We start from the raw sequence: 11890 nt of genomic DNA, 5'->3' as shown, positions 1-11890 counted from the left end.
TCTCAGTACATGGCTTGCGAGTATTGCATGTTTTGCGAGTATTGCGCTTCTTGCGAGTCTTTCAAGTTTTGGACGTCTTTTGCGTCCCATATACGCAATACTCGCCTCGCCAGCCGCAAGACGCTGAGAAGAGTGTTCCTCTAATCGAAATACGGAATATCCACAAAGCAAATGCACCAGAGGACATGAAAAAAATGTGGGAAATCTTTTGACAGGGAACAGGTATTTGGACTAGGTATTTGTTTAAACTTGTACCAATTGTTCCAAGTATCAAGACGAGCTAGTACGTCTGACCTCTAGTATGGCCCGGTAGGAAATCTCATTTCTAAAATCTGGCCCGGCTGCTAAAAAGGTTGGCCACCCATGGTCTACACCCTGAGCAGCTCAATCATAATACAACTGTCATATCATATAAATATGATATACATAAATAAATAACAAAAAGAGACGTGGGATCCATTTTTAACCTCTTCACCGCTACTCTCAAATATATGTGCGCGAATACGCCATTTTCTATGAAATATAAAATCTTTTTAGGTACAAAAATCTAATGTATAAACTTATATTACCCACGCACAGGCTGCGCCTTAGTGGGTTCCCTTTCCTATTATTATAAAATTTGTAAGGTCAAATATATAAATTGGGAAAATAAAGGAAATAAAAAATAAAATAAAATAAAAAAAAATTTTAGATTCTCACGGCCAAAAGCATTTTTGTTGTTTGTTTTTGGGGTGTTATGCCGTGGCTAAAGAAGGAGTTAGCGCAACACGGCATAACACCCCAAAAACAAACAACAAAAATAAAAAAAATGTCTTAAAAAGTGCCGCGCACAACCGTTATAATGTAAAAATCAGGAATGCGGAGAAAAGTTTAACAAGAGTGTCGGGAATATGTGGGAACTTACCAAACTACGCGCTCATTGGTGATGTTAGAGAGATTAGGGTCAATACATTTAACAGATTTTGCTTAGTGAGAAGTAGTTTATTAAACAAAAATAAATAATATTGCCACAAGAAATCAATCGCTGTACCCAATAAACTACCACTACAGACATACAGATACAGATCATGTTTTATTTTGGGTCGGGTCTTTTCGGGTCACATGGTTCCATAAATACATTTTACCACTAGTTATAATGGTTGTAAAATTAAATATTTGGCTCCTGCAGCAATACTACAAAGTGATAATTCTTTAGAAAAATACATACATATAAAAAAATGTATACAGTGAAAGATTTTCAGTCATTTTCTTGTAAACCATTATAATTATTGCTACTTCAATTTTTCAAGAATTGATTCAATCTTTTGATTCTAATTCAAGGCACACATTGTGGAAACTCTCGATTAAGCAACTTTAATAAAACTAATTATAAATATAACAAAATTATGACAGTTGGCGTCAAAAACTATTTTAGGAGCTGAAAAATTGTGTTTTAAATGAACACATAAAAAATCATAAAAAAATCGTAGAATTATTCTAATCATAATTTTTATCATTGCATAAAGATAGTGAGAAGTGAGAAGTCAGCATTATACAGAATGCTTGTTTGCTAAATCGCCCAGCTTGGCCATGATCCTACTCATGTCGGAATCTTTGACAATCTTCAGAAACTCTGTTTTCCTAAACTCGTAGAAAGTCAACCAGCCAGGAAGTTCTTTACTCAATAACCGAACATGTCGGGTGAGATCCTCGTTGGACATTTTCACTCGGAAACTGTTGTCCAGCGTAGATATGACCGTCTCGAACGGGAGAACACTCTTCTTCTCCGTGACAAACAGATTCCGCACGAGGCGGGCCAGGTCGGGGAGTCTTTGGTACATCATAGAGTCCTTCTCTTGGGCAGGAGACCTCGTCATGGATTCCAGAGCTTTGGCCGCTTGCCGGGCTCGGACCTTCTCCAGCAAAGCCTTAGGGATGCCTTTGAAAGCGGGGTTAGTAAGTGCGGTTGTAGTCGCAAGTTCGGGAACAGGGTCAGATTTGGGTTTTATTTCTGGTTTGGTCTGAGTGGCCGTATCAGAACCGTCGGCTTTAAGTCCGGTGGCTTTTTGTTCCTCGGTCGTGAGTCCTCGAGCCTTAGCCTCGGCAAGCCTCATCAGAGCCTTCTCCATCTTGGTGTTGCAGTTGAACTGTTCGCGGAAATGGGTGAGAACATCTTGGGCTGTGGAAAATTTCTCTACATTGGGGGCTTCGGGAAGTGATCCCTCTTCGACTTCGGGGATACGCTCCAGCTCAAACTCGGGATGCCAACGCTTCAACTTGTCCTTTGGGATGTCAAGAGGAGGGTCTAGAGAAGTGAGGAATACGCTGTGATGTTCTTTAACCTTATCGAGCAGTAAATTGAAGAAACTTCGCTGCCTTTCCAAGATGATGGCTGGGGTCATAGTGCTGCTGCGATCTCCAGATGAATTCAACACGTTCGGTTTCAACATCAATTCATACTCGTCTCGTTTAGCAGTCAGTCCAAAGTTCTTGACCTTTTCCCTGTTGAAGGAGTACATCCCGGGGCTGATGGCTTTGATTTGGCCAACGTGTTTCTCGGTGACATTTCTCCTGAGCATCTCTTGCACAGCCATCTTGACCTTGGAGAAGGTGATGCTCTCCTTGCGGTTGTAGAGCATGGAGCACACTTGCTCTATGGCCTTGAAGACCTCTCCTATCCAGCGGTAGTGGTGCGGTAGGGTGAGAGATGGGGTAGGGGTGGCGAGGGAAGCAAGACGCTCGTACGCAGGGATCTGAAAATTAATTTAAATTACAACTTTTATCGATTCATTTCCAAGAGATTACAAAGATGAACTAATATGAAATATTGATTTGGTGCGTACTGTGCGATTATTTTTTTTTTTTTTTTTTTTTTATTATTTAACATTATAAATGATAACAATATGCAGACTTATAAATAATTTGTTCATTATTATTCTATTTCTCCATAAGTTGAGCTCCAGGAGCTCGTGTTTATGGGAGGAGTCTTTACATTTAGTTCTAATGATTTAACAATAATCAAAAACTTTTGAAATAAATACAAACATAATATTAACATAGGTTATTAACATAGATTAATCAATCATAGTTGACTTAGTCAAGATTTGTTTAAATAATTCATTGTCTCGATGTGTTATCTCTATCCTATTACTGTCAGGGCTAAAATGCCAATCTTCCGACGTGCGCCGGTTGACACTATTTTCTTAATAACTTGCTAGTTTTTTTACAAAATTATGGGTTTGTAAATTTAGTTAGTCATGTTCTCCATAAAACGGTTACGCACTAATACATTACTAATTTGCGAGTATAAAAGGTCATGGGGCAGTTTCACTATTTTGTGACATCATTAAAAGATAGTTTCTGATAATAATACTAATACGCAGACACTTTTAATTTGACCTTTCTAAAACCAGAACACAAGTAAATAACTCTATAATATTTAGGTTGCTATATTTTTATAACCATATATTCTCCAGTCGAATGATGGCTGCCCATATTTAGGTCTCATCGCTCTAGGCCTTGAACGATGGCTGCCTAAATTTCATTGAACGATTTTTCGACTCTAATTTAATTTATTTTTTAATTTCCGCAAACAACCTACAAATATGGGATAAGCAATGAAATATATGTGGATTCGTTGGTTTTAAACCACAGTAAGCAGTTTACAAGTTTCCATATCAATATACGGAGATATGATTTTTTGAATGAGCACAGCCGAATCCAAAACAGAATGCCCGGATCGACATGTTTCAAAACCAATGGTTTTTGGATTAAATATGTAGTGATGTTTACAAAGTTATTTATTTTATTTAAATTAAAATGACACCACAAAGTAATTTTGTAATTATTGAATAAAATATTATGTATTCCAGAGGTGTAATCTATGAGATAGGCCCACCGAGTCATTTAATTGTTTAGAAAGGGAATCTTGGTGTTAGAAAGTCACTGTAAAAGGGTTTAATTACACAATAAATTAGGGAACAACTATGTCAACAAAGTCATCAGTGTTCTTAATCATCAACAAATAAGTTTGTGTATTTTAAAAGACAATAAATAAAAGTAAACAAAATTATCTAGATAATAATCATGAAACAATAACAATTGATGAATGACTGGTATTTGAATAGTTTGATAATAACCATTGATAAAAGTAATGGGGGAAAAGGTTAACTACCTGGAAAGTCCATTATGGTGATAACATTCCCATCACAATATATTATTATGGTTTATGACCATATTACTAACTAACTAACTAACTAACTAACTAACCATCACGCCGTTTCCCCGCAGGGGTAGGCAGAGAGGACGGACCGCCAAACAACTCTGTCTTGGCACACACTCCTTGCCTCATTCACATTCATACATCGTCTCATACATACTCTTCTATTGTTCTGACTCTTGACATGGCCCGACTCAAGTATCTGATTCACTTGGTCGTGCCATGTCTTCCTCGGGCGCCCCCGACTTCTGCTACCATTCACATTTGCATCGTATATTCTCCTTACACTCCTTTCTTCGCTCATTCGCTCTACATGCCCAAACCATCTAAGCGTCCCTTTCTTGATCTTACTCATTACGCTTACATCAGCCTTGCACTCTTTGCGGATATCCACATTCCTCACACGATCATACATGGTTTTACCACACATACGCCTCAGGGATCTCATTTCAACAGCATTCAATCTACTTTCATCCTTTCTTTGCCAGTTCCATGCCTCACTTCCATACATCAGGGTAGGTACCAGCACTCCATTGTGGACTGCTAACTTCGCTTCTTTGGACAATTTTTTGTTAGCGCCAACTGCGTTCAGTCCTCCATTAATGGAGTTACCTGCATTTACTCTTCTTTCAATATCTCTGTCAGCCTTCCCATCACTCGTAAACATGCTTCCTAAATACACAAATTCATCCACCTGCTCCAAGTATTCCTCATTCACAGCTATATTACACACTGTTTTCGTACTTTCTCTTTCAAACACCATTACTTTAGACTTACTTACATTCATCATTAACTCATTCTTCACGCATACTTCGTTCATCCTAGACACGAGAGACTGCAGATCATCCATACTATTAGCAATCAGCACCGCATCATCAGCATACAACAGGCAACATACTTTCAGATTACTCAAATTCGCGCCCAATCCCACATCTTTCAATTCTTGCATACAATTATCCATGTATAGATTGAATAACCACGGTGACATTACGCAGCCTTGTTTAACACCTTTTGTGATATCAAACCACTCCGTAAAACCACCGTTCACCCTAACACATGCAACGCTTCCCTCATATAGAGACGCAATTGCCTGAGTCAGATTCGCATTCACTCCATACTTGGACAACACCTTCCATAGCTTTTTCCTGTCGACTCGGTCGTATGCTTTTTGTAGATCTACAAAGGCACAGAAAAGTTTCTGGTTTTTTGCCAGAAACTTCTCGGTGAGCATACGCAATGAGAAGATCTGGTCCATGCACCCCCTTCCACTCATAAAAGCACCTTGCACATCCCATATTTTATCCTTTGTTTCCTTTCTTACCCTTTCAATCAAAATTCTACCATACAGCTTGCCAACTGAACTTAGCAGGCTAATAGCCCTATGATTCCCACATTCCATACGTGACCCTTTACCTTTGTATAATGGCATGATCACTGCTCTTCTCCAATCTAAAGGCGCGTAACCTTCCTTTAAACATTGGTTAAAAAGATTGCACAACCATGTGAGAATTATACGGCTACCTCCTTTAAAATATTCAGCAGCAATATTGTCGAAACCGACAGCCTTACCATTCTTCATATACTTAATTGATCTTTCTATCTCATCCATGCTAATTTCGGTAACATTCAGTCCATCATCGTTCATATCTGATTCGCCGCTAGAATCACTGTCACTCACTTCGCTTTCAAAGACTTCCTCGAAATACTTCATCCATCTCTCTTTTATTTTTTCCTCATTCGTCAACATTTTTCCATCTTTCGATTTTATTACTTTCATGCTTCCGGTTTCAGGGCCACACCGGGACCTTTTGACTTCCTTCCAAAACAACTTAATGTTTTCTTGGAAATGGTTTGTCATTTTCATTCCTTCTTCCTCTTCCAGGCGTTTCTTTCGTTCTTTCACTCCAACTCTTACTTTTTTCTTACATTCCTTATATACTTCTTTCGCTCGATCCTTCTCTTCGCTGGAAGCACTGCCAGCCGCAATCAGACATAACCATGCTTTCTTCTTCTCTGAGACCAGTGCTTTAATATCATCATCCCACCATGCATCACCTTTCTTTCTACCTTGCGTACTTATTCCACACACCTCTTTAGCAGATTCACAAAGACTCACTTTTATGTGGTTCCATGTTTCGTCTATGCTTAGACCATCCATTTTTTTCTCATTCAATCTCATCTCTGCACAATTCACATACTTACTCCTCTCATTATCGTTTTGTAGTTTTTCTATTTTGATTCTTGTTGGAGTTAGTACCGTTTTCACTTTAGAGCGCCAACCGCGAAAGAGGTTTACTCTCGACACCACCAGAAAGTGGTCAGTTTCAACCTCTGCCCCTCTGAAAACTCTCGTGTCCTCGGTAACGGCTCTCAACCTAGAGTCAATTACTACAAAATCGATAATTGACCTCTCATTTCCTCTTTCCCACGTATATTGGTGGATACCTTTATGATCGAAAAAAGTATTGGACACAAAAAGGTTCCACTCTAAACATACTTCAAGTATTCTGTTCCCGTTGTCATTCGTTCTTTTATCCCCAAACATACCTAAGGCCGATTCAAATCCGTCACGTCTAATTCCTACCCACCCATTCAAATCGCCTGCCATTATAATCCTTTCATTAATATTTTTCAGTCTCATCACATCATTCACACCAGTCCAAAAATCATCTTTCTCTTCGTCACTCTCAGAATTGACAGGGGCATAACAAACAACAAGAAACACCCTTGTCAAACCGATTTTGAACCTAATCCACATTATTCTCGGACTTACACATTCATACTGCAACATACATTCAATCATTCTGGGAGACAGTAGTGCTGCAACACCCTGACACGCCCTCTCTGTATCTGGTCTCCCAGACCAAATGACGAGCCTATCGTTATGCTGCATTGTACCGCTCCCTTTTTTCATACTCTCTGTTACACAAAGTATGTCCAAACATTTGCTAACCATCGTGTCACACAATTCATTCATCTTTCTTTCCATACCTCCTCTAATATTCCAAAAACATAATAATTACTGTGTTTTATGAAAGCATATAATTATTGTGGTTTATGAAACTATATTATTGTATTATAGGGACAGATTAATGATTCATGTCTACCTCTGAATGTCTGGAAATTGTTTGATTTCGCACTTACAGTATTGTAGTTATATTAACACACTATGAGCGGGAACGGTATTTTTACCCGCGCGGCCGACTGGTGCTTATCGGCGGGACGGGTAAAAATACCCTTTATGCCGGCTCCACTTCAAAGGCGAGGAAGGAAAATTATTCCCGTGACTATTTAATCTAAATGCTTGAAGACATTACAAACTACACACACATATAACAAAAAAAAGATAAGCCGTTGTTTCTTTTATGTACACACATACTCAATTTTATTTTTATTACATACTTAATAATTAGGCAATTTTATTGTGTTAAATTTCAAAGATTGTTTGTTAGTTGTACTGGGAATATGAGTACCTATTATATTCTTATGACATGTTATAAATTCATTGGACCTCTCTTATGAGATAATCCTGAGGATGTTATTACAATAATCATTTCCTGAATGACTTTTTCTGGCACTCATTACTTGTGAAGATAGAGTGGCGCTAATATACACGTGCTTTAGTTATGATATACAGAGTTACAAAACAGATGTGTTTTTTTAGTGGAATTTATTTAATTGATATTTTCTCTAACCCTTCAAAAATATCTTCAGATACTAACGAAAGTCATGAGGAAATATTCGCCGATAATTTGTCTGCCCATTCTGGTGAAGATTTAGCTGAAGCGATATATTTTTGCGCTATTCGCGAAAAACACCCGCTATAGGCTAGAGTCTATTGTTTGAAGCGCCCGACTACAGTGTGTTAACAATGGTTTTTTTATATTATGACTGCGAATAATACAAAGTAGGCAGTTTTTAAAATAATTATTATAATCAAGCAGGTGGGCCCTCGGCACTTCGCAGTTAATACATTTTTTTCAGTTTTTTTTTCAATAGCTCCACGAAAATAATGTCCCTCGGGGCGTATGTTATCTTTGGGGATGATCTGTGGAGGGTATTTTTAAGGAAAGGAAGGAGTAGAAGAAGGTATGAGGGGTGGGTAGGAATATGAGAATCCGTATCCAGGAGTGACGGATGTATGAATCAATCCCTTCCACCGCCCCTCAAATTGGTGATGAATGAAATATACATACTAATAAGTAATGAAATATACAGACTAATAAGTAATTGAATATACAGACTAATAAGTAAAGAAATATACAGTAAAGAAATATACAGACTAATAAGTAATGAAATATGTATAAATAATAAGTAATGAAATATAGTTTACCTTGACTGGACTCTTAATAGGGCTGACAAGGATCTTTCGGGGGGACATCAGCAGGTCCTTAGCCGGAGATCCCACGCTCTTCAGGGGGGATTGCTTTACTGGACTGGAAAAATAATCATTCTCATTTACACAGTTTTGAAACAATACCGTCAACAAAGTGAAATGATAATAACCATTTTATTAGAATTGTAAATTTTTCCCTCCCCCGTGCATACACCACCCAGTAATAATAGTGTAGGAATAAATAATAACATCTGGACATCCTGGAGTGATTTTCAATCAATAAAACTAATCTTCCATTTTTTTACAATGTTTACACATTGTTCTGTGAAACGAATCCCCAGAGTTAACAGAATTAACTGTACTCTGACAACATCAGCTCAAGGATCCTTTACAAAACAAGAAAATAACTTACAACTTTAATCTTATTAAAGATAGTTAGTCATTTTATTTAGATTTTACAAAACTTTCGTTAATCAATTAGTTTAAAATAAATAAAATTAGAGGTTAGAGTTTACAAGGAGAGAAAAAAAAGCAGATGTAGCCCCAGGGGAGGAGCAAGGTAGAAAGTGAGTACTCTTTATTATTAGAGAACAACTTTAGTATCAGATTTTCATTTAAATTAATTATTTATTATCATCTCCAAGGAGCTTCGACAACTAATTTTGATGAAAATTGATGCCATATGGTGATCTGACAGAGAGGCTGTAAAGCATTAAAACCATGCAAGGACAAATATGAATTCATCTGCTCATTTTAAGTCCACAGCAATAAACATTTAGAAGTGTTATTCATGGAATCGAAAGATAACCTCCAAAATATTATTGTTTGGCTAACAACCTGCACATTGTTGCAACATAAGTGCTCTCGTCTTGGTAATTATTTACCTACGACTACCGTTTGAGAAAATATTCCGTACATGTTAGGTTAGGTTGGATTAGGTAGAATTAAATCACAAACCAGTCTATACAAACCTAGCGTAGCCCACAAACTACTTGAAAACTGGGATATAACTCTAAAGGGGACGCGAGCAGGCGTTATTAAAGGGGCAATTTTTTGTAGTAGTAAAAACGGTAGTCGTAGGTAAATATTTACCCTCGTCTTTTGTTCAAAGTTAAAATAATCCTAAACAAATCTGACCAAAAAACAGTCAAGACTTGGAAGATATTTTGATGAAATAAAAATGGATTCACAACTATTATTTTTAAATTATATTTACAAGAGATGGGTTATAAATATGACTTACCTGGCTGGTATCAAAAGCTCGATGGACTTGAATCCTTTCAGGGAAGAGACATCTGAGCTTGTATTAGTTACGGCATTTAATTCTTTAAGTTTGTCAAAGCCCTTGTTGAGTCGAGAGATAGTGTTTCTCAGCTCATTGATTCGAGAACTACGGGAGATGCATTTCTTGATGTCACCGAGGGAGAGCTCCTTGCGATCAATATTCAGCTTTTCCTGCGCATTTGAAGGTTTAGATGTTTCCGTAGCCGTTGCATCTTGCTGCAGTTCGCTTTGTTTCATCAAATATGAGGTAATATCTCCATTTCTGTTTTGGATCTTCTTCTTGGGAGACAGGGCACCCTTTTTGATGAATTTGACATTTTTGACGGGGGCCGACTCTATTTTGGGAGAACTTTCCCTAGAATCACGACGGGCACTGAGAGACGCTGCGGTAGAACCGTCGAAAGTCAGTTTCAAAACGGCTTTACCTTTCGCCTTAATGATTTTCCCTTCGGCTAACTTTTCAGCAAGCAAAGTTTCTTTCTTGGTAGACATCAATTTCGCAGACTTGTGTGTAGTGTTACAACCGTTTGGAGTAGATAATTCGCATTCCACGAAAGATATTCCTTGGGCCCCATCTACATGTTCCAAAACACGTACTTTACTGCTGGCCGTGTAAAAGTCATCGGCTCCCGCTTTTCTTTTTATAGTGTCTTTTCGCTGCCGCAAGTAAAAATCTATCGACTGCTGGGACATTGTGTCAAACTAGCGATAATTTGGGTATAATGTGAATGCACCAACGATACAGAAAATAAGCAAACGATGCCACTATAAACCACCTTAGTTTCGCTCTCCAACTCGCTTTGACGTTGTGCGTTGACGTTTGTGTTGCTGGTTTCCCTCCAAATTGAACAGTGAGCCAACAATACCACATAAAGAATTAAAGAAAACCAAAGCCGCCAACGGAATAAACATTTCAACCGCCGCGAGTGCTGCCAGTTAATAATTTTATTTTACTTATTATTTCGGGGAAATGATGTCAAATATTTGCAAAGCGGGTGACAATTCACGAAGTTTTCTGGTTTTGTACCATTAAAAAGGTTAAGCGCGTGAAAAACACGTTGTGGTGAATTGAACATAAATGGGTCAACTAAAGAAGTACACATTTTTTTGCTAAAGTTGGTTTTAAAATTGTAATAAAACATATTTCGGATATTTCACAAAATAACTTGATGGGTGTTTATTGTTGCCATAATTATTTTTTTATCAAACATTCTTAACCCTACACTCGTTTTTTCCCAAGTGTTTAGGATTGGCGGCAAATCGTTTATGTTTATTATCAACCCGAGTATAGCAAAAATTTGTTAATTTTTACTCCCGTAAATAAAAGATTATTTTTAACCACTTTTTTAACATCTTTTCAAAGTTTTTTTCTTTCTGAATGTGTGCGGTTGGATCTGATAGTTTTTTACATTATATAATAAAGAATATTTGGAAATATATGTTCGAACATATTAACTTTTTAATAATATCAAAACACAATTGTGCTTCGAAGCATTACAGATACATTATTACAGAAAAGGAGGATAATTATGGATTGAAGAAGCAATGAAAAGTACGTATTCATAACAGAAGAACGGGTGTCAGATTGTCACTTGTGATTTGTGATGGAAAATCAACGATACACGATATGTCTGCGTAATTTTTTTGGTGCCCGAAGGCAAAAAAATGTTTATTTTTTAAATATTTTTTGCAGCAATGAGACAAAAAAGTAAACAGCTTTATTATGTCAAAGGGGTAATTTTATGTAATTTAGGGTAACAGCAGCACGAGCGTAGCTAGGGCGTAGCTAATACAAATAGATTTACGCAAATTAAAAATCGATGTTATTGTGCTGTTGTACATCGATGTATAAATTATAAAAATGTAACATTGCGCCCTGTTTTGTGTTTCCAATTCTGCAATATAAACGAATTTGATTCTTCGACGATTAATAATATGTTATAAATTATGAATTTATAATAATAGTGAAAAATGTTTAATGTTGATCTTCAAAATTTTTATCTTCAATAAAATTAAAATTATGAGAAGATAATATTTTATGTACTTAAATCACTTTTCTGGGCTGCATAAAA

At 37.1% G+C, this 11890-nt stretch overlaps 1 protein-coding gene across 1 annotated transcript; it reads right to left on the bottom strand.

Annotated features, from left to right (window-relative positions):
• Positions 1-1011: 1011 nt before the first annotated feature.
• Positions 1012-10657, bottom strand: LOC149422790 (DNA replication factor Cdt1-like). Its single transcript, XM_089633964.1, has 3 exons — positions 9778-10657; positions 8532-8634; positions 1012-2732 (listed from the first exon to the last, which is right to left on the bottom strand). The coding sequence occupies exons 1-3, from the start codon at positions 10509-10511 to the stop codon at positions 1530-1532; spliced, it is 2040 nt and encodes a 679-aa protein (XP_089490090.1). The 5' UTR covers positions 10512-10657; the 3' UTR covers positions 1012-1529.
• Between the last annotated feature and the right edge of the window lie 1233 nt (positions 10658-11890).

This window comes from Hesperophylax consimilis, chromosome 7 (assembly GCF_061612785.1).
Source record: "Hesperophylax consimilis isolate HC1 chromosome 7, BYU_Hcon_1.0, whole genome shotgun sequence".
Lineage (NCBI taxonomy): Eukaryota > Metazoa > Arthropoda > Insecta > Trichoptera > Limnephilidae > Hesperophylax > Hesperophylax consimilis.
This window is presented reverse-complemented; position numbering and strand designations above follow the sequence as displayed.

Bases quoted from the DNA above. Each gene is read 5' to 3' on its own strand.
- LOC149422790 (XM_089633964.1), bottom strand. From the start codon at position 10,511: ATGTCCCAGCAGTCGATAGATTTTTACTTGCGGCAGCGAAAAGACACT. The intron at 8,635-9,777 runs GTAAGTCATATT...TTATTTTTCCAG, and splicing joins GAGCTTTTGATACCAGCCAG to TCCAGTAAAGCAATCCCCCC. The intron at 2,733-8,531 runs GTAAACTATATT...ATTAATTTTCAG, and splicing joins CTATTAAGAGTCCAGTCAAG to ATCCCTGCGTACGAGCGTCT.